At 42.8% G+C, this 26,555-nt stretch overlaps 1 protein-coding gene across 15 annotated transcripts in view; it reads left to right on the top strand.

The window, feature by feature from the left end:
* LOC140481586 (dedicator of cytokinesis protein 9-like) overlaps positions 1-26,555 on the top strand; it is a 342,162-nt gene that overhangs the window by 245,758 nt on the left and 69,849 nt on the right. For 7 of the 15 annotated variants that reach the window (XM_072578032.1, XM_072578034.1, XM_072578030.1 and 4 more), the window contains exons 28-31: positions 4,335-4,481; positions 6,567-6,650; positions 8,003-8,114; positions 20,834-21,012. In XM_072578032.1, the coding sequence (XP_072434133.1) occupies positions 4,335-4,481; positions 6,567-6,650; positions 8,003-8,114; positions 20,834-21,012 (522 nt within the window). Of the gene's footprint in view, positions 1-4,334; positions 4,482-6,566; positions 6,657-8,002; positions 8,115-8,301; positions 8,344-20,833; positions 21,013-26,555 lie in introns of all 15 variants that reach the window. The other 8 variants (XM_072578024.1, XM_072578029.1, XM_072578028.1 and 5 more) reach the window with 3 other exon arrangements.

Genomic DNA, 26,555 nt, shown 5'->3' with positions numbered 1-26,555 from the left:
TTAAAGTTAAAATGAATATTGTTAACTGATTATCTAGGCTCCTTAAAATCAAATTCATCCAGAACTGCACTTGCACTATTCATAATCTCGTGATTGCAGTCTGTAACCTCTTGTGCCTCACCCTCACAATGCCTGTATCATCCTGCAGCCTTACAACCTTCAAGAGCTTCTGTGTTGCTCCAATTTTAGCCTCTTCAGTATCCCCACATTTCATCCCCTACCACTGGCAGCTACACTTTCATTGTCCTGGGTTGCATGCTACGGAAATTGTTCCCTTAATCTCTCTCTCTCTATATATATCTATCTCTCTCTATATATATCTATCTCTCTCTATCTATCTCTCTCTCTCTGTCTCTCTCTCTGTCTCTCTCTCTGTCTCTCTCTCTGTCTCTCTCTCTATCTATCTCTCTCTCTCTCTCTCTCTCTCTCTCTCTCTCTCTCTCCCCTCCCTTAAGGCTTTAATTTAAACCAACCTTATTGAACAAACGTCTGATTAACGGTCCTAATGTGGTAAAAACAATGACTGCAGATGCTGGAGACCAGATTCTGGATTAGTGGTGCTGGAAGAGCACAGCAGTTCAGGCAGCATCCAAGTAGCTTCGAAATCGACGTTTCGGGCAAAAGCCCTTCATCAGGAATGTCAACCTCATGTGGTTCACCATCAAATTCTGTTTGCTCATGCTCTTATCAAGCACCTTTGACTGTTTTATTATGACGATGGTGCTACGTAGCTGCAAGTTATTTTATGGTGAAATATTATTCTTTCTTGATTATTACACGATTTGTTTGTTCTTTCAAAACACATCAATGGGTCATTCCCATCCTGACTCGCCAGAGCCTGTCCATTATATTGCAAGGAATGCTGTCCAACTGCTTGGATGAGTAAGGTGAATAACAAGGGTCGAGGATGGAGGAATTCAAAACTAAGGGGTATATTTTTAAGGAGAGTTTTTAAAAAGGACAAGGGGGCAACTTTTTTACACACAGAGTGGATTGTGTGTGGAATGAACTGCCAGAAGAAGTGGTGGGATGCAGATACAGTTTGGTATGAGGAACATTGTGTCTCACAAACTTGATTGAGTTTTTTGAGGAAGTTGCCAAAAAGATTAAAAATCACACAGCACCAGGTTATAGTCCCAACAGGTTTAATTGGAAGCATTAGCTTTCGGAGCACTAATCCTTCATCAGGTGGCTGCTGCAAAAGCTAGTGCTTCCAATTAAACCTGTTGGACTATAGCCTAGTGTTGTGCGATTTTTAACTTTGTACACCCCAGGCCAACACCGGCATCTCCAAATCATGACCAAAAAGATTGATGAGGACAAAGCAATAGAAGTTGTTTACTTGGACCTTAGTAAAGCCTTCGACAGGGTTCTGCATGGTAGACTAATTAGTAAAGTTAGGTCTGAAGGGATTCAGGGTGAGCTTGCCAATTGGAGACATAATTGGCTTAACGGCTGGAGACAGAGTGTGGGGCTGGAGGGTTGCTTTCCAGACTGGAGACCGAAACAGGGTCTGTTTCCATGCTATAGGGCTCGATGATTACATCAAGGAGGATTGTGTTTTATTTAAGGATGGAAGAAATAGGTTACACTTGAATATCTTGTATATCCTCACAGATTTGGCAAGAAGTTTGCTTGAAACAATTTCTGAAGGAGTTGACTGTTTCCACTTGTGGAGAAACTCAAAATCAAATAGTCACATAGATCCAGAGACAATTCAGGAGAGACCACTTTATCCAGAGAATGATGACAATGTAGAACTCTACCATGGGGCTTGGCAGAGATCAGTAGTACAGATGTGTTGAAGGAAAGCTGGATGAACGTATGAACTGAGGAAGAAATGGATATATTGATAGAGTAGGATGAAGTAGGAGGGGAAGCAGCATTGTAGAGATTATAACCACTGACTTAGACCTGTTGGCCAAATAGCTTGTTTCTGTGCTAAATTGTGTTCTTTTTTGCCAGTTATACTGAGTTTATTATTTATCACCGCTGCACAGCCACCAAATTAGATATTTCAGAGCTACTAAGCTGTGTTATTCATTTTCAATACATGCCTTTAATCTCATGTTTGCACCCTCCATTTCTCATTGGCTGGTTACCAAGTATCACAAACATTTCTCTACATCTGCTTTGTGTTTCTTTTTCCTGACTAGCAACTCACCAGTAAACTGCCTGCCACTGCAAACTCAGAAAAGTGAAATATTGTGGTGCTTCACATTGCTTCTGTTTTGTGGTGGTTGAGTGCCATTCTGTATGAGCGAGGCAAGTGGTTTGAAACCACAGATAAGGAAATGGGAAATATGACCACTAAAACAGACTGATTCGGAATGTGGTGGGCTCCAAGTCCCACTGCAGAGAAAGAAGCTGAAATGAGGCCTGTCAGAGGTGACATCTTTCAGATGAGAAATTAAACAGTAGCCCCCTCATTTGTATCTGAGAGGATTTGAGGCACTATTTTGAAGAAGTGCCACGCAGTTAACTGTGGAGTTATGGCTAATATATATTTGCAATGCAACATCGACCATAGAGTTATACAGCATAGAAACAGAACCTTCAATTCATCCAGTCCATGCCAAACGTAGTCCAGTTCCACCTGCCTGCCCCTGGCCCAGATCCCTCCAAACCGTTTCTGTTCATGTACTTATCTAAGTGTCTTTTATATGTTATAATTGTGCTCATGTCCACCAGTTCCTCTGGAAATTCATTCCATCTGAGAACCACCTTCTGTGTAAAAAGGTTTGCCCCTTGTCATTTTAAAATCTCTCTCCTTCACCGTAAAATACACCCCCCTAGTCTTGAAATCCCCATCCAAGGGAAAAGACACCAACCATTCACTTTATCTGTACCCTTCATGGTTTAAGAAACCTCGATAAGGTCATCCCTCAACCCCATATGCTGCACTACCATTAAGAAACAGATTATCTGATCATTATCACTTTGTTGTTTTGATGATCTGCTGCATACATGTTCAGCATTACAACAATGACTCCACCTCCGGAAGTGTTTGAATGACTATTCGTTGTATGTCTGATGGGGAAATTTTGGGAAGCTTGCAGGTTTACTCAGTGAAGTTTGGAGAAGTGATCTCCCTGAAACATTCAGGTAGACTCCAGCTGGGCTTGGTAGTATACAAGCTGAGAGGCTGATTTTCCTCCCACATAACGAATCTCGAATTCGGGGAGGCAATTTCAAAACATGGGGTCTCCCATTTATCAAGTAAGAAAGCGTGTTGTTTCTGGGTGGATTCTTAGCTTTTGGAATTCTCTCTCACACTGTGGCCGAGTCAGACAAAGGCATCAAGGATTGTGAGGGACAGATAAAATGAAGTTACGGTCCTAATGAAATCAATCAGGACCTTTTATTAAAGACTGGAAAAGGCTAGAAGAACTGGCTTACTCCTCCTGTTTCTTATGATTAAACACTTTGAGGCACCGTGAGATTGCAGAGTGCAGAAAGAGGCCATTCGGCCCATCGGGTCTGCACCGACCCTCCAAAGAGCAGTAAAAAAAATGACAAAATAAGCTTGACCAGTTATTTCATTCAGTTCTTCAATAATTAATTATGCAACCAGATGAGAATAAAGATAATTTCGCACTTCGCAAGAGTTTCAGTTAGATCATTTCATCACTATCAAAATAAAAATCTGAAACTTCTTTCCTCACAGCACAGTGGGGATACTTGCACTGCATGATCTGCAATAATTCAAGAAGGCAGCTCAATACCATCTTCTCGATAGCAGTTATGAATGGGGAATTAAAATTGACCCAGCCAGTGGTGTCCATATAACTATGAAAGAATTGAAACTAAGGACGGTCCACTCTCTTAAATCAATGTACTTTATTGATTTTCCTATTCAAATATTTACCTAGTAATTCTTGATTAAATGCAAATCTTTTGCTCCAAAATCTGAGCAGTTTGTAGTGTAGCCAGCAACTATTCACATTTTCACAGCGCATTTAGCAAAAAACATGTCCAAAAGGCCCGTCATTGTGAGGGCCTCTCAAACAGAATATGACATCAAATTTCGGAAACAGTCGAGCTGTCAAAGAGGAAAAGTTTCAAGAAGCATCTTAAAAGGAAGAGCGAGATTTATTGAGGGAACCCTGTTGAAGGCATAGCTCCCGCTGACTGATCAATGAAAATGCTCAAGAGGCCGGAACTGGAAAAAGATAGAGATGGCAGAGGGCTGCGGAAGTTGCAAAAGATAAGGAGAGGAAAAGTCTTGGAGGATCTAAAAATAAGTATGAGATTTTATTTTAGCATGCTCAATCCTAATAGTAGCTATTGATATGATGTTCTAAAAGGTCCGTGTCATTTTCTGGTTTCTTTAGTTATTCCGAAATCAGCGATTCCCTGCCTCTTACCAGCACACTGTGGAAACCCTTGTCAACTTGTTAATGCCACACATCACTCAGAAATACAAAGATAAGCCGGAGGAAGCTCGGAATGCGAATCACAGCCTCGCTGTCTTCATTAAGGTAAAAGTTGTCAGAGCTAACCCACTCTATCAATTCACAATTTCATGTTGGTGGAGGGATATTAAATATACAGCTACCTCGAGATTTTGAAAAGCAAAGTGAATTTTCATTGCACAAGTGATCAAAAGCAATTGCTAATATATTTCATCGGTTTTTCACTTGCACAGCACATATAGTGGAAACCCAGTGAACAGGGGGGTGAAATTTTGCTGATTAAACTTTTGCCAAATTGTCTTTCACCCTATTGTTTGTGGTATTTAGCTTTTTGTCACAGTTGTTCCCTGATGCAGCACCTGAGTCAATTCCAACTATCTATCTATCCAAAACGTACTGTCGGAATATTCCACAATAATGGAATGTCCCTCAGATACAAACAGAAGGTGCAGGAAACACAGAGAAGGTCACACAGCATCTGGAGAAGGAGAAATGAGGTTAAGGCTGCAGCCTGATTTCTTTAGTCAGAATCTGTCATATTAATCAGTTTCTCTTTCCCCAGAGGCTACAGCATCCACTGAGTGATTCCCACAGTTTCTCCTCAGATTTCCAGCACCTTTTTTGTTTTTTTTAAGTGAGGTCAATGTATGATAGCAGTATGGTTATGTTTGGGCACTACTGGTACAGAGACATGAGTTCAACTGGGAAGCTTAAACTCGGTTACATAAATCAATCTTTAAAAAGCTCTATATACTTGGATTACGTAACTACTGATTTGTTGTAAAAACACACCCAATAAGTCAGTGCTTGGCTCCGTCATGTCAGAGGGCAGTGAAAAGTTGATCACCTTTCGGGGGCCACAGGGGGTGTGTGGGGCGAGGTATGGTCTGGAGTCACGTGTAGGCCAGACCTGGTGAGGACAGAAGACTTCCTTTCAGAATCCCTACAGTGTGGATGCAGGCCATTCGGCCCATCACGTCCACATTGGCCCTCTGAAGTGCATCCAACCTAGACTCACCCTATGCCTGTAACCCTGCATTTCCCTAGCATGCACATCCCTGGACATTGTGGGTGGGATGCTCTTCGGAGGGTCTATATGGACTGTGTAGACCCAGACCCACAGTGTCCAAGGATGTGCAGGCTAGATGGATTAGCCACAGGAAATGCAGGGTTGCAGAGATGGGGTGAGTCTGGGTGGGATGCTCTTTGGAGGGCCTTCGTGGACTTGATGGGCCAAATGGCCTGCTTCCATACTTTTAGGGATTCTATGAAATCAGCCAAGATAAACAAGGGGAGTGAAAATGGTCATCTTTTGGGCCTCTTCCTGAGTGAATGTATGTTTAGCTGTACCATACTAATGAATTAACCAGGGATCTCATATATGTCGTGTTGTGCATTACTCAGTCAATTTCAGCTAGGACTTTCTGTACTATTGGGCAGGCATGGGGCTGTGGCATGCGTTAATGACCGCAACAAAGGCGCCTGGTCAAGCAAAGTCATGACTTGAAATTTTTCATCCTTATTTCTCAAACTTATTCTTCTAGGCAACCCTTGGAGAATTTTGCACTCTCCAAGTTCTGACCTCTTGAGAGTTTCCTGATTTTAATTGTTGCTGCATAGATCTCAGCCTCCAGAGGTTCTGCCCTTTGGCTGTCTGCCTTGTGATATTACTCCTCTCCTCAAGAACAAGCTCTTTGACCAAGATATTTTCCATCTGAACTAATATCTCCTCACGTTACTCAGTACCATACTTTGGTATTTCATTGTGTAAATATGCCACGTAAATACGAGTTGTGGCATAGAGAAGCTGGAGCAGGAAAAGTGACCATGTTAGAACCATCGTCTGATCAATTATTTGGGTGTGCATTGTTTGTGTCACACCAATACTCTACATTTTGATAATCTTTTGACAGTACATTAGTGGAGAAGGGTGTGTGGTCAGCAAATCTGTAGAGATTCTGAATGGGTATATGAATAGGAAGGGTTTGGAGAGATATGGGCCGGGTGCTGGCAGGTGGGACTAGATTGGGTTGGGATATCTGGTCGGCATGGACAGGTTGGACCGAAGGGTCTGTTTCCGTGCTGTACATCTCAATGACTCTATGATACCCAAAGGCCATTATTTGTCTTCTCCACATTTATAATTTACAGAGATGCTTCTCGTTGATGGACAGAGGATTTGTCTTCAAACAAATCAACAATTACATGAAATGGTTCAGTCCAGGAAATCCAAAGGTTGAAGTAATTTTCCTTTGCTCATTTTTGCAGTACAGCAAACTTTCTATTAACCAGCACCTATGGGACTGGGAGTGTACCGTATAATCAAATCTTCCAGTTGATCAAGAGGTTCATAATCAATGTTAAAACCACACACAAAGTAATGCAGGACATATGCACATCACTGTTATACTCTATTTGCAGCATAAGTCACTTAAATAATGACACAACTTTTGTCTTAAATAAAGCTTACTGGCAAACAACATTGTCACATGCTCTCTCAACTGACTACTCAGACATTATAGAGATCATGATAATACAGTAAACTTTCAGTATTTGAGGTACATAATTTTTTGTTGGTTTGTGGAGTGTGGCAGTTCATAAGGTGCTGATTAAAACAAGGTTTGCTGTCGTTCTTAAATTTCTGCTTGTGTCCCAAGAATCCAAGTCCTGCTGGCATTGATAATGGAACAGTTGAATATAATTTTTAAATAATTATATTATGGCTTTAAGACTGTAAGATATAGGAGCAGGAGGAGGCTATTCAGCCCTTTGAGCCTGTCTGCTGTTTAACAAGATGATGGTTGATGTGATTGTGGCTTCCACTCCACTTTCCATCATAACCAGTGAAAAGTCTGTCTTGCTCAGCCTTGAGTACATAAAGGGTCCAACCTTTACCTGAGAATTCTCAGAGAAAAGGAATTCTTCCTCCTCTCTGTCTCGAATGGGAGATTAGATTCCCTCCAACAACCCTCTGAAGAGTAACCCACCCAGACCCATTCCCCTGCCTATATATACCCCTGACTAATGCACCTAACACTATGGGCAATTTAGCATGGCCAATCCACCCTAACCTGTATGTCTTTGGACTGTGGGAGGAAACCGGAGCACCCGGAGGCAACCCACACAGACACGGGGAGAATGTGCAAACTCCACACAGCCAGTTGCCTGAGGTGGGAATCGAACCCAGGTCCCTGGCGCTGTGAGGCAGCAGTGCTAACCACTGAGCCACTGTGCCGAGACTGTGTATCTTTAAAACCCATGTTTCCTCGTTCTCACTTCCCACTGGAAATGAAATATTCCCCCAGCGTCGACTCTGTCAAGTCGCCTCAGAATTTTATATACTTTAATAAGCGTAACCATCCATTCAGCATGGGCCCTAGCTGTTCAGCCTTTCTGTATTGGACAGTCAAAGATTACATGTTCAATATATTCAACAATTTGCAGTTCAGAGCCGGAGTAAAGTATGAATTTATAAAGTGACTTGCTCTCATTATAAGAATGAAAGTGCTCGATGCGAAGTGTTCAGTGTGCAGTTTCCGAAAGCAGTTGACTCATTTCTGATTTGTGACTGAATTGTTTCATTTTAGACTCTGTTTGAGCTGAAGTTTGAATTTCTGCGAGTTATCTGCAACCACGAACATTATATACCATTAAACCTGCCTATGCCATTTGGAAAAGGCAGAGTTCCCAGATATCAAGGTAATTTAGAGAATAAGTCCAAATTATAGTGTGCATTTCTAGTTGCAGCAATACTGAAGAGCTTTGATTTTTTTAATTTAATTTTTAATTTGACTTGCTTTTTCGAAAAGTGCCCATTGCTAACGATTGCTTCATTCTTCTTGTGGTCTTTCTCCTCCCCACTTTGTTTCTCTCTTTTGTTAATTAGCATTTCTTTCACCAACTGTGGAGTCATGTACTGCTCCTGTAGGTAGGTACATGAGATATCGTGCTTGCCTTTTACAGAGACTGTGTACTCAGCCAGGAAGCAAATTACACTCTTAAATCTCTCTCACAAATGGTTTGTTCTGTCAAGTTCCTTCCCGAGATTGGGAAAGTAAAATGTGCAATTTTACTTATAAATTGCATGATTGATAATCAAGCTTGAGTATCACTGAGAAAAGACATTCTGTCTTAGACTCATCAGAACAATTTGCAAGAAACGCCAAAGTAGAACGAAGGTATTATTTGGACTGTACGAGAGGAGGTATTGTTGGCAAGTGGTGTTTGCCATTAACAAGATGCAAAAACATCAAGTCAAAAAGCTGTGCTGTCTCACGAGTTAATGAATAATATGGTAAATGAATATCAGCACCAGTGTGATGCTGGGGACGTATGCTGTACATGTCAAAGGCTGGCAGGAGGTCATTATCAAACAGTATATCCCTTCAGCTGTTCGCAAAAGCAAGGTATTAACTGTACCCAAGTATCCGCACTTAGAAAATTGCAATGCGGTGTCCATCATGAGAGGTGATTCACAATTGGACAACATGTGCTGAATATACCTCTACTGAAGAATCACACTGATAACCAATTTCAGATTGGCAGTTGTGCTTGCAGTGTGGTGCACATACATAAACTGGAAACCACACAGACAGAAAGAACATGTACACATACTGTACCTGATTCAACTCAACAAAATTAGGGACAAATATTCTTTGGTCAAGGCAGTGCCCTGAGAAATGAACCAATCCGAGTCAACCCACCTGGTTTAAAATTTAAACAAGGTTTGACAGTTATCTGTCAGTCATCCAAACACCTCATCTATTATGTCCGTTGCTCTCGATGTGGTCTCTTCTAAATAAGGGAGACAGGACGCCAACTTGTGGCGAACATCTCTGGGACACGGGCACCAAACAACCCCACTGCCCTGTGGCCGACCACTTCAACAGTCATTCCCACTCTGCTAAGGACAGGCAAGTCCTGGGCCGCCTCCAGTATCAAATCCAAGCCACCCAATGCCTAGAGGAAAAACAGCTCACCTTTCGCCTTGGGACCCTCCAACCACATGGCATTAACGTCATTTTTGCCAGTTTCCTCATCTCCCATTCCCCCCCCATCTCATCCCAGATCCAACCCTCCAACTCTGCATCGCCCTCTTGAACTGTCCTACCTGTTCATCTTCCTTCCTATCTATCTGCTCCACCTTCCACTCCCATCTATCACCATCACTTCCCCACACCTGCATCTACCTATTGCCTTCCCAGTCACCTTCCCGCCAGCCCCATCCCACTCTCCTATTTATCTCTCAGCCCCCTTCCATCTCCACCACCTCGCAGATGAAGGGCCTATACCTGAAACGTCAATTCTGCTCCTCAGATGCTGCCTGACCTGCTGTGCTTTTCCAGCACCATACGTCTCGACAATCATCATGAACCGGCACATGCTGTTCGCGCAACCTCTACCAATCCAAATCCACTTGCCAACTAGTCAGCACTCTCCCGCGATGTGGTATGAACATTGTTTCCCTTTTACTTTGGTCTTTCCTATGTGTTTTCCAGATGAGTACAAGACAAAACACTTCAACAAAATATCTTTTCTCTGCAATACTCCAGTTCTGTACTACTAAATGAGTTTTTATTATATGAAGCATTAGTTCACAACTTAACAAATTTCCATCCACATTGATGATTTTTCTTGCTGACGTCCCATAAGGTTAGCAATTCCAAATGAACAGATGCCCAGTAACTCTTTGCTGAGTGTTTACCTTCTCACAGTAGTTCATGTACTTAAACTTTTTAGTTAAATTAGTGTAGTTTAGTGATTATTTTGTTTTCTTACCTACCTGGGAAATACCAATCTTAACTGGGATTAAAGGGGCAAAATAAGTATTATAGAATGGTTACAGCTGTTTCAGCTCTTTGCGAGAGTGACTCGGTTTGCCCCATTGCATGGTCCTTCTGTAGCCCTCCAGTTTTTTTTTTCTCTTCAGTATAACTACACAAATCATTAAAAGTGGTGTTGTGGGCGGACAGGGTTAAATCAACAGAAGCCATGTGCTAGGCCAAATGTCTGGACTGATAGAATTAGGAAATAGCGAATGTTTGCTGAACTCTACTTAATTTTAGTTGGACTAGATTTAGATTAAGGTGTACAATTGTGTTGACCACATTATTAAAGTAATACAGGTACAGTTGGCGATCTCAAATAAACTTTGAAGATAATACCAAAGTTTGTATCCATCAGGAGAGGGTGAACAGGCTGTGATTGTTTTCTTTTGAAAAAGGGATGCCCTAATCAAGGTCTTTAAAACGATAAAATGTTTCGATAGACTAGACACAGAATATTCTCGCTACTTTAAATTTTAATGGGATGTGGATCTCCCTGGTATTACCAGCTTTATTGCTCGCCCCAATTGCCCCTGGGTCTGAGGGGCCATTTCACAGGGCAGGTAGGAATGAACCACAGTGCTGTGGATCTGGACTCACACATGCAGGTCAGACCTGAGGACAATGGCAGATTTCCTTTCCTAAAGGGAATCAAATGGAGTTTCATGAGAATCAATGATACCGTTATCATTCCTGAGCAAGGTTTGGTTTCAGATTATTTTTTGTTAATTGAATGTTATTAATTATTTAAATTTATATTCCACCAGCTGTCCCAAAATGGGATTTGAACTCATGCACCCCATTGGCTGGATCTCTGGTCACCAGTCCCGTGACCAAACAAATATGGCCATCTTTCCTCAGCTCCCCCTTGTGAGGAAGAGCAAAATTACCAGTTGCTAGTATAAGATAGTCACTAGTAGGGAATTCAGGAGAAATGTCTTTGTCTAGTGAGTGGTGAGAATGTGCAACACTCTACCACAGAGAATGGTGGAGGTGAATAGTTTAGGGGAAGGTGGATAAACATGAGAGAGAATGGAGTAGAAGGCTTTGTGGACAGGAGGAGGGAGGAGGCAATAATGGAGCATTAGTGTTGGCAAGGACTCTTGAAACCAGTCATTTTCTGTGCTCAGTGATCTGTGTAATGCTATGTTAAAATGTTAATTATATATTTCAATCTGCCACAAGTATTTTCTGAAACACAAATTGATTGGGCACGAACATTGTGGGAGAGTTAAACGATGATGAATGAAAGGATATTTCTGGAACTTGGATTTGATAACTCATGGGATTTCAAACAGAAAACTACACCCAAATGTGGAGGAGGTGGGAAAAACAAAGCTTCCTGGCAGTTGGGGGATAATGAACGGATTACTCATTCGATCTCATTGTAATAAGTACAGTTATTTGCATTTGTGTATTTGTGTACGTGTTTTTATTTTGTGTGTGCGTTTTAGAGTACTGTGAACATTTGCAGCACAATTCTTAATTTAACGGGGATTAGAAATTAAGAATTGGTTCTTCAATTACTTTTGGTGGTCACAAAAGAAACATTCTCAAATGTATAAGGCCCAAGGCCTGGGTCTTTTGTCCTCAACCTCCCTGCTTTAAAGGCTTTTGGAGTCATCGTCCCAGTGTAGACCTGTGATACTCAAGGGAGCTTATCCAGTCAGACGTGCTCCAGGTCAGATGTGATGGGAGTTTGCAAAATGACTCCTCAACCTCAAACTGGGAACAACCCATCTCAGGGGTCTTCTCAGGACCTTAACGATCCTGTCATTGGTCACTGAACAAGCCCGTGTCATGGTGCTCTGTCTTCCCACAGACCAACACAGACTTTTCACTGTGCCATTGTTGAAAGCTTCTGGTCTGCCACTCACTCTTTTAAACTGGATTGTTCGATTTTATGTACTTTTTGGATATGCCTCTCTGATTTTCTTCTGGCTTTCAGGTTTGCCAGCTCTGATTGGATGATAGATTGCCCTCTCTAATCGCTCCACACCTATTTTCCGGTCATTGGCTCTCCAGATTGTCCATCACTACAGCTCACTGGCTTCCCAGCTGACTGATTCTTGACTGTCAGTCAAACAGACTTCTCCCTCGCCCTCACCAACATTATTTAGATTTACTTAGATTACTTACAGTGTGGAAACAGGGCCTTCGGCCCAACCAGTCCACACCAACCCTCCAAAGAGTAACCCACCCAGAACCATTTCCCTTTGACTAATACACCTAACACTATGGGCAATTTAGCATGACCAATTCACCTGACCAGCACATCTTCGGACTGTGGGAGGAAACCGGAGCACCCGGAGGAAACCCATGCAGACACTACTGTACATAATAACCTAAAGTACTGAACAGGAAATGGAATTTTCCTTCATGGCCCTGTTTTCTTGGGTTTTTGCTTGCAGCAGTGGGCTGGAGATTGATCTTAAATAACAGAAGAGTCTAGGCCAACCCTGAAGAATTGGCATCTCCAGATCTCCTCAAATGTTTGAACTCAGATCCACAGAATTAGAATTTGGATCAGTGACCATGCACATGGGCTCCACATCTTTGTGAGGAATATAGAGGCAGGACTAAGCCATTCAGTCCCTGCTTTGCTCTTCGATTCAATCCAAACTGATCATCCACTTCAACTCCTTTTGACCACACTCTCCTTGTATCCTTTTAATCACTGGCATTTATAAATCTGTCAATCTCTATTTAAACATATTTTAATGAGTTGGCTTTCATAGATCCTGCTGTAGACAATTCCAAAAATTTGTAACATTTGGAGTGAAAGCTAAGAGAAAAAAATAAAACATTTTGTACTATTACATATCCTTCCTTCCCTTGTTCCAAAGTAACTGGATTATTTGGATTTCAGAAGAAATCTCCCTGATCTTGTTTAAACTAAGTCATTTGTAGCTTGACCGTTTTTGCTGCATTTTGTTTTCTTAGGGGATTTATTTTTCTGAAAGATAGTCATCCAATTATGAAGCAAAGTGGGGAGGGTGAATAAGATGAAAACTCCAGATAAGAGGAATCCTTGTCCCTTCATCCTGGCTCCTGAAGCAACTCCTAGTTTAAATAGAAGTGTCTCACAAAACGTGGTCCCCAGTGCCCTGCTGTTTAAACAAGGTGCCTGGAAGACACCTTGTCATGGCAGCCACACTCTGGCTGAATGTTGTCAAGTGCCTGGAGATGTGCACACTTCAGTGCTGAACCCGAGCTCCTACTTAAAGTGTGACACAACACCTTTTCATGCAGAGGTTTGACGACCTAGATTTTGAAATCTGTCAGGAATGTTCAGTACTGACAAAGGATTTACATGCGTTTGTTAGGTTCCCATGCAAGAATATGGGAAAGTGCTGGGATGTGTACTGTACCTGGTGTGTTCTTGACCCAGTTTTCACGCATGGCTCCTTTCTGCTTTGGTGTGATTTACATCGCCCTTGTCACGTGATTTTAGCCATTCCCTCAGAGCTGGTTGCTTTTTGTTGTGTGCTTTATTTGGGTCTGATTTGCAGTGCTTATTACCATAGAGTGGCTTGATATGCCTGGAAAAAAGAACCACTTTGCATCTATTTTTGGACAATGCAAGTATTTTTCTGCATGTGTTTGAGACACCTGTGATTTGGCTTTACGAAATACGGCGTGTGTTTCATATAGTTTCAATATGTACACCAGAGTCATTGAATGACGTGCTCCCTCCTTTGCAAGTGCTTCTGTACGTCATGGACAAAAAAAGCCCTTGCATGGGAGAACATCAAACTGTTTAATGACAGAACAAGATCCCTTATTTGACTCCTCTCTGTACAAGGTGAAGGAAACACCAAGATCTTTATAGATCTCTAGTCACGCATATGATCTGTGATCTTTTCCAGCAGATTCAATTTGCTTCTTGAACATCAACATTTAGTGATTTCAGAAGGGAATTGGACAGGCCATACATACAGCACGGAAACGGATGTATTTAAGGAAAATAAAAGTTCGGGATTACAGGCCTAGAGCAGGGCGATGTGATTTGATTGGCTTGTTCTACATAAAACTAACAGGGCCTTGATGGGCTGAATGGCCTCCTCCGCTGTTATGATTCTATGTATCTAGGTTTATGCAGTTCCCTGGTTCTACCTTAATGTAGTGGATACTTTCCTGTTCTCCTTTGCTTCCTGATATTAACTCATGTTGCCTTGAATTTGGACGGTGGTGGGAATTTTTAATTCCGCTTTTGGTACATACCTTTCACTGAGCTGTCATACCGTGGCCACATAGATGAGAAAATGTCACCTCTAACGGTCACACATGCAGAAGCTGTCTTTGAAATGAAATCTTAAACCCCTATATGGCATGATCAAACTCCTCTAGTGTCAAAAAATGGGAGAGAACCCAAAGGATAATGAATGTGTTACTCTGCGTGAACCTATCACTCAGGGGTCAGTTAGCTGCGTAGTTGTGTTATGACACAGAGTGAGGCCAACAGCCTGGGGTCAATTCTGCACTGGCTGAGGTTACCATGAACGATTCTCCTCCTCAACCCTCTCTCTCCTCGCGTGAGGCGAGGTGACCCTCAGGTCAAACCACCACCAGTTGTCTTCCTAATGAGAAAGCAGCCCTGTGGTCTGGTAAAACTACAATGAATTTACCTTTGCCATGTACTACTCTGTGTATGTACTTCCCCTTCTGTCCTTCAGCAGCCCCATCCCTGGGTCACCTTTCTTCTTGTCCTCTATTCCATCATCACTTTCTCGACCATTTTATACCTGCTCTCAGAGATGCAACAAAAACTTCGTCGGCCCTCAATTTAAGGGTCAAAGATTCCACTGCCCCTATCTTGGATGAGTTTTTGGGGTGGAGCTGTTCCCACTGCTCTGGATCAGGTTTATTGCCCATCAATGTCACTAAAACAGATCAGCAGGCTGTGATTAGATTTTGTTTGTGAGATCTTGCTATATATCGCTTCACCTCAGAAACACTTTGTTAACTCTGAAATGCTTTGGAACATTCTGAGGTGGTGAAAGGATCTGTAGAAATACAAGTTTGTTCAATTTAATTTTGAAAGGAAAATTCTTCAGCATTTCCTTTGTTCTTTACCTTCCTTCCCCTACTTCTTCCATCCCTCCTGCCTCTCTCCATCCTCACACCTCTTCCCCATATGCCTCCCTTCCCTCCCACTCCCCTGCTTCCTGCCCCTCCTTCCCTCCATCTCTTCCCTGTCTTCCACCTCCTGTTCCTCATCTCTCAGCTCAACCATCTCCGTCTCTCCCCACAACCACTAGACCATCTTCCGCCAATCCTGCCTCTTCCCCCATTTGTCCCACCCCATTGCATTTCTCACTCCTGCCTTTGTCCAATCCCACATTGATTTTTTATCACCCCATGTTATTAACTTATTATTTATTTTGTTCTGTATTTTAACAAACCAATTATTGCCACATTTTTGAACATTTTGGTCACCACAAATTGCCTTCTATTTATGTTCGGGCATAGACTGGGATTGCCATAGTGTTAATGGCTTGGATGGAGACAAATTTGTTAAGGGTGTTCAAGGAAGTTTTCTTACTCAATATGTTAATGTACCTACTGGAGGAGCAAATCTTGACCTTCTCTTGGAAAATAAGGCAGGGCAGGTGATTGAAGTGTTCGAGGGGGAGCAGTTTGGGGCAGGTGATTCTAGTAGTTTTAAAATAGTTATGGAAAAGGATAGACCTGATCCAAAAGTTAAACTTCTAAATTGGAGTAAGGCCAAATTTGATGGTATTAGGCAAGAACTTTCAAAGGTTCAATGTGGGAGGCTGTTTGCAGGTAAAAAGGGACATTGGAAAGTGGGAGGCCTTCAAAAATAAGAGTCCGAAGATGGTTACTGAGAAGTGTAAGGCAGGAGGTGTGGGGAATGCTGGATGTCTAGATAAATTGAGGCTCTTGTCAAGAAAAGAAATGCAGGCACATGTCAGATATACTCTGCTGGGTTCAAATGAATCCCTATGGCAGTAAAAGGGCAGTACTTAAGAGGGAAATCAGGAGGGCAAAAAGGGGACATGAGATAGCTTTGGCAGATAAATTTAAGATTAATCCAAAGAGATTTTACAAGTACATTAAGAGCAACTAGGGAGAGTACGGGCTCCCTTAAAGATCAACAAGGTTGTCTATGCGTGGAACCATAGCTGATGGGTGAGATACGAAACAAATATTTCATGTCAGTAGTTACTGCGGAGAAGAAGATGGAAGCTAGAGAACTTGGGGAAATAAATAGCAATGTCTTGAAAGGTGTCCATGTTATAGAAGAGGAGGTTCTGGAGGTCTCAAAATGCATAGCGTTAGATAAATCCCTGGGACCTGATTAGGTGTATCCCAGAGCTTTATGGGAAGTTAAGGGAGATATTGCCGGGCCCTTTGCTAAGATATCATTAACTGCTACTAGTGAGATGCCAGAAGACTGGAGTATGGCTAATATGGTCCCATTCTTTAAGAAAGGTGGTAAGAAAAAGCCAGTGAACTATCGAGCAGTGAGCCTGATGTCAGTGGTGTGTAAGTTGTTGGAGTAGATTTAAATGCATTTCAAAAGGCATAGATGTTCAGGGACAGTCAACGTGGCTTTGTGCGAGGAAATTGTGTCTCACTAAATTGATTTGAGTTTTTTTAAGAGGTGATAAAGAAGATTGCTGAAGGCAGAGCGATGGATGTACGGACTTCAGCAAAGTGTTCGAGGTTCCTTATGGTAGACTGGTTAGTAAGGTTAGATCCTATGGAATCCATGAGGAGCTAACCCTTTAGCTATAAACTTGGCTTGAAGGTAGGAGACAGAGGGTGGTGGTAGAGTATTGTTTTTCGGACTGGAGACCTGTGACCAGTGGTGTGTCATGAGGATCGGTGCTGGGTCCACAACTTTTTCTCATTTTTATAAATGATTTGGATGTGAATGTAGGAGGTATGGTTAGTAAGTTTGCAGATGACACCAGAATTGGTGATGTAGTGTACAAGGGGCTCTTGATCAGATGGGCCAATGGGGTTAAGAGTGGCAGGTCGAGTTTAATCTAGATAAATGTGATGTATTGTATTTTGGTAAGGCAAACCAGGGCAGGACTTATACAGTTAGTGGTCAGGCCCTGGGGAGAATTGTTGAACAAAGAGACCTAGGGGTGCAAGTGCATAGTTCCTTGGAAGTGGAGTCGCTGGTAGAGAGGGTGATGAAAAAGGCATTTGGCACACTTGCCTTCATTGGTCAGTGCATTGAGTATAGGAGTTGGGAGGTCAATGTTGCGGCTGTACAAGTCTTTGGTGAGGCCACTTTGAGAATAGGAAAGAAGTTGTTAAACTTGAAAGGGTTCAGAAAAGCTGAACAAGGATGTTGCTGGGATTGGAGGGTTTCAGCTATAGGTGAGGCTGAATAGACTGGGGTAGGGTCTGTGGAAGGAGGAGCAAGTGAGGACTGCAGATGCTAGAGATCAGAGTCAAACAGTGTGATGCAGGGAAAGAACAGCAGGTCAGGCAGCATCGAGGAGCAGGAAAGACAATGTTTTGGGCAAAGCCATTAATTCCTGATCAGGAATGCTATTCTTTCCCAGCGCCACACTGTTTGACAAGTGTCTGAGGAAGGGTCACTAGACCCAAAATGTTAACTTTGACTTCTATGCACAGATGCTGCCAGACCTGCTGAAATTTTCCAGCAACTTCTGTTTTTGTTTCTGAATAGTTTGCGGCTGTTTGCCCTGGAGCGTCGGAGGCTGAGGGGTGACCTTATAGAGGTTTATAAAATCATGAGGGGCATGGATAGGATAAATAGACAAAGTCTTTTCCCTGGGGTGGGGAGTCCAGAACTAGAGGGCATAGGTTTAGGGTGAGAGGCGAAAAATTTAAAAGGGTCCAAAGGAGCCATGTTTTCACGCAGAGGATGGTGCGTGTATGGAACAAACTGCCAGAGGAAGTGGTGGAGGCTGGTACAATTACAGCATTTAAAAGGAATCTGGATGGGTACATGAATAGGAAGGGTTTAGAGGGATATGGGCCAAATGCTGGCATATGGAACCAGATTAATTTCGGATATCTGGTCAGCATGGGCTAGTTGGACTGCAGTGTCTTCTTCCGTGCTGTATGATTTTATGATCTTCTTCTAAATACTTTAACCCATTACCGCTGAGGCAGTGAGACTATTTTGATCACTACACTTCCCATAATCAATGAAGCAAATTGCTTGAGTTAAATTGGAATAAAATTTTTCTTTTATCCTAATATTGAGGCAGACAATATTTTGTACTTTGTTATGTAACTGTCTCAATCAATTCCCAGTCACCTGCTTGGTCTCTTGTTGTAACAATTAAAGCACACAGAGCCATGTTCTGGAAGGTGCTGGTTGTTCTTTGAGAAACATGAGGTTTCTTTAAAAGGTCCTGATGAAAGGAGCATTTTGTTTTTGATGGTTGTGCTGAGAGAAGTGTCTTTACGACAACTGGTATCTTTCACTAACCGTGGAACTGCTTCCTTGCACGATCTCAGCTTGACACAACTTGACTGTGAATAGCCTTCAGCCCGTGTGACAGGGGAAGGAATATTTATGAAGCTGTGGGTGAGGGTACATGCAGAGAAGAATCCAAACGCCTCATCCAAAATGCAACTTAGGAGATAAAGTCACAGATTCTGATCCTTTGGTCTGATCTTCTGCAGAAAGTGTAAAATGCATATTTGTTTCTGTCTCCTTTGCGGATACCTGGGATGGTGAAATCTTTGTGTTGCAGACATACTCATGAAGATGGTGCGAAGTTTTCCCATTTGCTTCCTCCTGCTCCTGAGCTAGTTGTTTAACAATAGGGAGATACTTAAAGACTCTGCCCACCAGGTTAATCCCTGCAACAACTGGAGTAAATTTTAGGAAAGGTTTATTATCTCCTTCCTTTACTATTGCAAATTTCAAACTGGTATTTCTGTGCTGAATTCTGATAGAATCATACTGCATCAAAGGTTGCTATTCTGCCCACTGTGACTGGGTTGGCTCTTTGAAACATCTAAGTAGCTGGTAGCACTGCTCCTGCCCTTTGCTTGTGGCTTTTCTCCCCCCAATTATTTATCCAATTTCTTTTTCAAAGTTCCTGTTGAATCCACTTCCACCGACATTATAGGCAGCAAATTACAGTTGACAATGGACTCGCCTCCCCTCCCCACCCGTTCTTTGGCCAGTTGAAATAACTCGATGTGTTCACTTGCCACTGGAAACAGCTTCTCCTCATTCAGTCGATGGAATTTCCTCGATGAGTATCATCTGCCCCAGTGTTTGCGTTGTCCTGTAGTTGTAGGAATACTAAGTACTGACATCCAGCCAGAAAACTGCGGAGATCTCTCCTCGGGGATAAAGTGGAGGGCAGAAGCTTATCTCATCATCAGTGAGTGAGCGGCTGCAGATGAGCTAGAGCGGGTGTTGTTAGGATGGTGTAGGACAGGTGAGAGACCAGGACAGCGGAATAGCAGTCACAGCCGTTCACCATGATGACGGTGGGAGTCGATTCAACAGTAACTTCCAAAACGAAATTGGATAAATACCGGGGGCCAGAGGCAAAGAGCAGGGACATGGTACTAGCTATTTAGATGTTTCAAAAAACCAACCCAGTCACAGTGGGCAGAATAGCAGCCTTCGATGCAATATGATTCTATCAGAATGCAGCACAGAAATACTAGTTTGAAATCTGCAATAATAAAGGAAGGAGATAATAAACCTTTCCTGAAATTTACTCCAGTTGTTGCAGGGATTAAGCAAGACACGAATCTGGTGGGAACAGCCTTTACGTAGCTCCCTGTTGTAAAACAAATAGCTCAAGAGCAGGAGGAAGCAACTTATACAGTGAATTGTTACATTCTGGGACGCTGAAAGGACAGTGCACATAGTTTCCTTGGAACTTTCCAAAGGCGGTTGGATAAGTATTTCATCAGGTGGTACAGACGTGATGGGTTAAAGGGTCTCCTCTGGAATGTATGATTCTACTGCAGAGCTGAGGCGAAAGAGCAGAAAACAGGGACTAATTTAGGAGAGCTCTTCCAAGGAGCCAGCAAGGGCACAGAGGGTCAACTGGCCTCTTTCATGACATTATGATTCTGTGATGGTAGTAAATAATTATAGACGTGTGCTGAGGAGGCTGAAATCTGAATATTGGTCAACTTGTAATCCTGCTTGGTTCATCAGTTAAAGCAGAGTCTCCCAGCTTGGACCGGTTTGTAGTTTAACAGTGATTTTTAACTGTGGAAAAATACAGCAAGCGGCCAATTTATTTATCAAGTTCACTGCCAGCTGAGTAAAAACTGAGCCAACACTAAGGTTTTGGTAGAGAATGTTTTCGAAACGAATGACCTAACACTTCCAAAGGAGAGAAACAATTGTTATTTCCCATTTTTAAAAGCGATGGAATTGTACAACACAGTTTCTCGTGACAAAAACTCCTTAAGTCTGAAGGAAAGATACAAAGTGTTTAATTATAGCTGTTAGTAGCCAGAGCAATTTCAGTCTCCAGTAAGTATATAACTAAACTATGCACTATATTTAAATGTTCTATTTTTGTGGAGCAGTCAGATTTTGAAGACCATACATCTTTGGAATCATCGTTTGTCTTTACTGTTTTAAATCTTCAGACTTGCAGCTTGATTTTACACTGACGGATGACTTCTGCAAGAACCATTTCTTGGTGGGGCTGTTACTAAGGGAGGTTGGCAGTGCATTGCAGGAGTACAGAGATGTACGTCAGATTGCAATCAGCGTATTGAAGAGCTTGATGATTAAACACACCTTCGATGATCGCTACTTAGCTAAGGTATGCAGAGTCACATAAATCAACTTCCGCATTGGTGGAATACAAAGATGCCATAGAGTTTGAGGTAACTGGGTCTTTAAAATGTGTGCTGTCTTATAAATGAAGACCAGTTGAACAAGAGTACTCTGAGTCAATGCCAGCCGTGATGTGGAAATGCCGGTGTTGGGCTGAGGTGGACAAAGTCAGAAGTCCTGCAACACCAGGTTATAGTCCACCAGATTTTTTTGAAATGATAAGCTTTCGGGAGTGCTGCTCCTTCGTCAGGTGAAGTACACTTCAAATAAATCTGGACTATAATCTGATGTCGTGTGACTACTGACTGAGACTGTACAACAGTCTTCCATTAGAGAGTCAGCAGCCCCTTACTGAGGGATCACTTGTGTGGGGAAGAGAGTTAATGTGGGCAAAGAGCTCAAAGTTAAAACCAAGGGTTCACCCTGTACACATTGCTCATCTCCACGCTCCCTATGATTGCATAAATGCAAGCTGTTGTTACAGCACCTTTAATGACGCTGAGTCAAAATGCTGGCAACACTTCCTCCAACAACTCTGTGGTGTCCCTTCATCGTACAGACTGCAGGAGTTTAAGGAGGCAGCTCACCACCACCTTCTCCAGGGCAGTTAGGGACAGACAATAAATGCTTATCTCTCACGTCCCCTGTAAGAATTATATAAAAACTTCCCAAGACACTTCACAGTTATGCAATCCAAAAAAGATGACTGAGTCCAATGACCTATGAGGACAAGTGATCAACCTTTTGGTCAAAATGTTAGGTTTTAATAAGAAATAGGGAGCAGGATGTGTACTCTGCCATTTGGCATGGTCATGCCTGATATCACTGAATTACCATTTTTCTGCATGATCACCAAATCCCTTCAAAGTTAATATCTGAAAACCTATTGATCTGCGTATTGACCATACTCAATGACTGAGTCACCACATCCCTCTGGGATTGAGCACTCCAAAGATTCATCACACTCCGAGAGAGTGCCCACTGATTCTAGACCCTCCAACCCCATCGACAACCCAAGGAAACCTCTTTCTTATACCTACCCTGTTGAACCCTGAAGATTTTGTTTGTTTCGGTGAGATCATCCCTCATTCTTGCAAACCCATGAGACTGTAGGCACATACCTCTCCTCTTATGGCAATCCTGCCATCCCACCGGTTAGTCTGGTAAGCCATCATTGCGCACACTCTGTAGCAAGTATATCCTGTCCCAGGTGTTTAGGGAGGGAGTCCCAATGTTAAGGCCTCAAGCAGCCGAAGTGAGTGTTCTTTGACCCAGCTCGTTTCGAGAATTCAATCAATTCGGATTCTTCACCTGCCCAGATCTCTCCTTCTCTTACCTTCTGTTAACATTAACTAAACACAAAGTTTGCTTCTCCCTTCTCTCTCAACTCCTGGATGTAAAAAGGGATCATATCCAGGGTCTTCCTAAATAATTATGAGGCATAGGAACTCTATGTCACACTGCAAATATCCCCAATACATTTCACATCCACTTAACTACTTCTGTCTATGCACCATACAAATACTGTGGCTACAAGAGAAGGCCAGAGGCTAGAAATTCTGCAGCGAGTAACTCACCTCCTGCCTTCCCAGTGAAAACCTAGGTCCACCATCTACAAAGGCCAAGTCAGGAGTGTATTGGAATACTCCCCACTTGCCTGGAGGAGTACAGTCCCAACAATACTCACAAAACTTGGCACCATCCAGGACAAAGCGGCCCGCTTGATCGGCACCACCTTCAACATTCCCTCCCTCCATGACCTCCTATGACCTGGAAGTAGTGAGTTTGGGGGGGGAAAAAAACGCCACCTGCAGGTTCCGTCCATCCTGACTTGGAAATATATGAAGCTGTTCTTTCACTGTCGCTGAGTCAAAATCACGGAACCCATGCTCGAACAGCAATGTGGCTCATCCAGACCTCCTCCAGAGCAGTTAGCACTGGCCTTGCCGGAGATGCCCACTTCCCACAGACAAATGGAAACAAGGCCGAAGTTGCTGCGCACGAAACGGAGATTGATTAAAAAAAAATTGTCAAAAAATTAACTTGAAAGTGAAGATGCCTCTCTTTGACCACATTGAGATGCATTTGCTCAGTCACATGGTTTCTGTGGCTGGCTCAAGTGAGTGCAGTCACTGAGATTTTACCCATAGTGCTTTGCGCAGATCCAAAGTCAGAACTACATGATTCTGGAATATTGGGAGCAGGGTGAAGGAGCTTTAGAACAAAGTGAGAAAGTATGTTTTTCTTTCGGGCCTGTCCCAAACTTTCCCAGCCAAAGAAATGTTTCTTAAGTGTAGTCATTGCTGTAATTGCTGATATGCCAGCTAATTTGTGCACAGCAAGCACACTAATGTGATAATGATCAGATAAACTTCCTCTGGTGATGTTGATTGAAGGATAAAAAAGTTTTTTTTATTCATTAACTGGATGAGGGCATTGCTGGCTAGGCCAACATTTATTGACCATCCCTGATTGCCCAGTGGGTAGTTAACAGTCAACCGGGATGCTGTGGATCAAGATTAGAGTGGTGCTGGAAAAGCACAGCAGGTCAGGCAGCATCCGAGGAGCAGGAAAATTTACGTTTCAGGCCAAAGCCCTTCATCAGGAATCCCAAAACGTCAATTTTCCTGCTCCTCGGAAGCTGCCTGACCTGCTATGCTTTTCCAGCACTACTCTAATCTTGACTCTAAACTCTTGCACCTGCAGTACCCACTTTTGCCAGATTGCTGTTGGTCAGGAGTCACATGTAGGGCAGACCAGTTAAGGATAGCAGATTTCCTTCCCTAAAGAATATTAGTGAACCAGGTGGATTTTTTTCCATTAATCAGCAATGGATTCATGGTCATCATTGGACTCTTAATTCCAGATTTTTTTTCTTGAATTGAAATTCCACTTTCTGCCATGGCAGGATTTGAACCAGGGTCCCGAGAACATTATCTGGGTCTCTAGGTTAACAGTCCAGTAATAATACCACTGGTAAACAAGGACCAACCCCCCCTGCCTCTCTGAAATAGTCTCATTGGTCTTTTATACCCAGTTGAGAGGGTGGATGGCATCTCAATTTAACACCCTCTCTGAAAGAACACGCACCTCTGACAGTGCAGCACTCTGTCATTACTGCACTGGGAGTATCAGCCTAGAGTTTCCCTTCAACCGTCTGGTGAGGGCCATGACTCATGGTCTCAGCTTTGGAGGAGATAGTGGAGTCTCTAAGCTGATAGGATGTTAAAGGAAGCATGATGATCAGACAGTGACATTGACTTTTGCCAATCACCCTCCTCTCTGTCCTATCACCTTCATCCCCACCTCCATCCACCTATTGTACTCTTGGCTATCTTCTCTCCACCCACTCTCCCTCCCTCCCTCCCATTTATCTCTCCACCCCGGAGGTTCCCTGCCTTCATTCCTGATGAAGGGCTTTTGCCCGAAATGTTGATTTTCCTGCTCCTCGGATGTTACCTGACCTGCTGTGCTTTTCCAGCACCACTCTCATCAAGACAGTGACGCTGACTTGATAGTTTCTTTTGAGGAATGAGGTGATGCTAAGGATGATCCTCTGAGAAATCTGATGACATCTGACTAATAAGAGTAAAACCTCATTTGTGTGGGAACCATGGAAGAGGGAGCTTTCAAGGAATGGTACAGCCATCTGAGCTAGCCACACCCAGTGAATGTACACAGGGGACAAGTAAGCAATATGGTTGGAATAAAATTCTGACTAGGAAGGTTTACAAGTAGACTCTTCCTAACCAACCTTTAACCTCTGGCATTTAACAGTTCAAAAGTGTGGCGTTTGTAAAGCACAGTCGGTCAGGCAGCATCTGAGGCGCAGGAGAGTCGATGTTTCGAACATAAGCTCTTCATCAGGACTGACATTGCTGATCAAGAGCTTATGCCCAAAATGCTGATTCTGCTGCTATTTGGATGCTGCCTGACCAGCTGTGCTTTTCCACCGCCACCCTTTCTAACTCTGACCTCCAGCATCTGCAGTCCTCACTTTCTCCCTCTGGTATTTAACAGTTGGGTCACATTAAAGAGGTGAGTTTGGAGAAAGATTGGAGTGAGGTGTGAATTGTAGAATGACATGGAATTTGAGTTAATTTGGGGGACCAGGGGGTGAGTCATTTGGGGGTGGGGAGGGTGTGGAAGATGAGCTAGCAGCGTGTGACTGGGAGACACGCAATCTACAGGTTGCCTCCACTTCTGATTGGAGGAGGCAGCTCACTGTGGGTCTCCTTGACCTTCCGATAACCCTGGAGCAGGAGGAGCTCAACTGAGGGAAGTAGATAGGGTCTCAACTTAATGTCAGGTACTAAGTGATGCCCTTGCCCTGTACTGCATGGAAGATGTCACCTTGACATATTCAGTATCCAAAATCTCTCAATCTGAGGCAGATATTTGGCCAAACTGACAGAGGTTACTGGGTCTGCTTACAGACAGGGAGCCTGATGTAATACTTGAAAATGTCATATTAAATTAACACTGGGTGAACAGCTTCACATTTGGGGTAAGGATGAGGGGGCTTCAATTATGTGGAGAGGCCAGAATTGTTCTCCTTACAGGAGAGAAGCTTAAGAGCAAATTTAATCAATGTATTCAAAATAGTTAAAAGAGTTTCGAAAGAATAAACGAGGAGGAACTGTTTCCATTGGTAGGATGGTTGATAACCCACACACGTGGATTTCAGATCATTGGCAAAACAAACAGGTGATGTGAGCACTCTTCAGAAGGGCAGTGAAAACCGATTCTGTGGTAACTTCCAAAAGGAAATTGGTCAAATACAACAAAATATTTTGTTTTACAATGCCATGGGAGAGAAAGCAGAGGTATGGGACTCTGTTAACCTTCATCAAAAATCAGGTACAGCACAGGTATAATGGACCAAATGGTCTCCTTTTATACTCTATGACTTCACACTAGTCTGAGTCTTCCTTCCTCCAACTCAATGGAATTGGGAAAGACTGCTTTTGTTTGTCAGAATCTTAATTGTAAAAGATTTAAACTGGAAGATCGCACTCCTTCATTTCGTATTTTCAGAAACCGTTTCATTAGGTTGGTCCAAATGTAGTTTCATAGCTCGGTGTCACCACCTGGTGGAAGGATGAACTATTGCAGTAGTTTCAAATGTAATTGCCACAACTTCAGAATTGGTGCAAGGTGAAAATCACTGGGTACCGTAGCCTGTCAATCGCTCTCCTCCACAGGTTTAAAAGGACAGATTTATGAGCACAGAAGGTGGCAATTCTGACCATCATGCTGTTAGCCATCCCCTCTGCTTTTTCTATGTAGCTAGAAGCTTTACCAGTGTAACTCCTCTTTGGAAGTTAACAATTAAATCTACTTTTTTCCACCTTTTCAGCAGAGATTTCCAGTGTATAAAAAAGCTAGTGGGCAATACTGTGGCAAGAGGAACTTTAATATTTTGAATTGAGTTCCTTATCGAGACTGGAGAGAGAGCAGAGTTAATGTTTTGGGTCCAGTGACCTTTCCACTGTTGTAATAGAGGGTCACTGGATCCAAAATGTTAAC

Source organism: Chiloscyllium punctatum, chromosome 9 (genome assembly GCF_047496795.1).
Source record: "Chiloscyllium punctatum isolate Juve2018m chromosome 9, sChiPun1.3, whole genome shotgun sequence".
In the NCBI taxonomy this organism is placed as follows: domain Eukaryota; kingdom Metazoa; phylum Chordata; class Chondrichthyes; order Orectolobiformes; family Hemiscylliidae; genus Chiloscyllium; species Chiloscyllium punctatum.
This window is presented reverse-complemented; position numbering and strand designations above follow the sequence as displayed.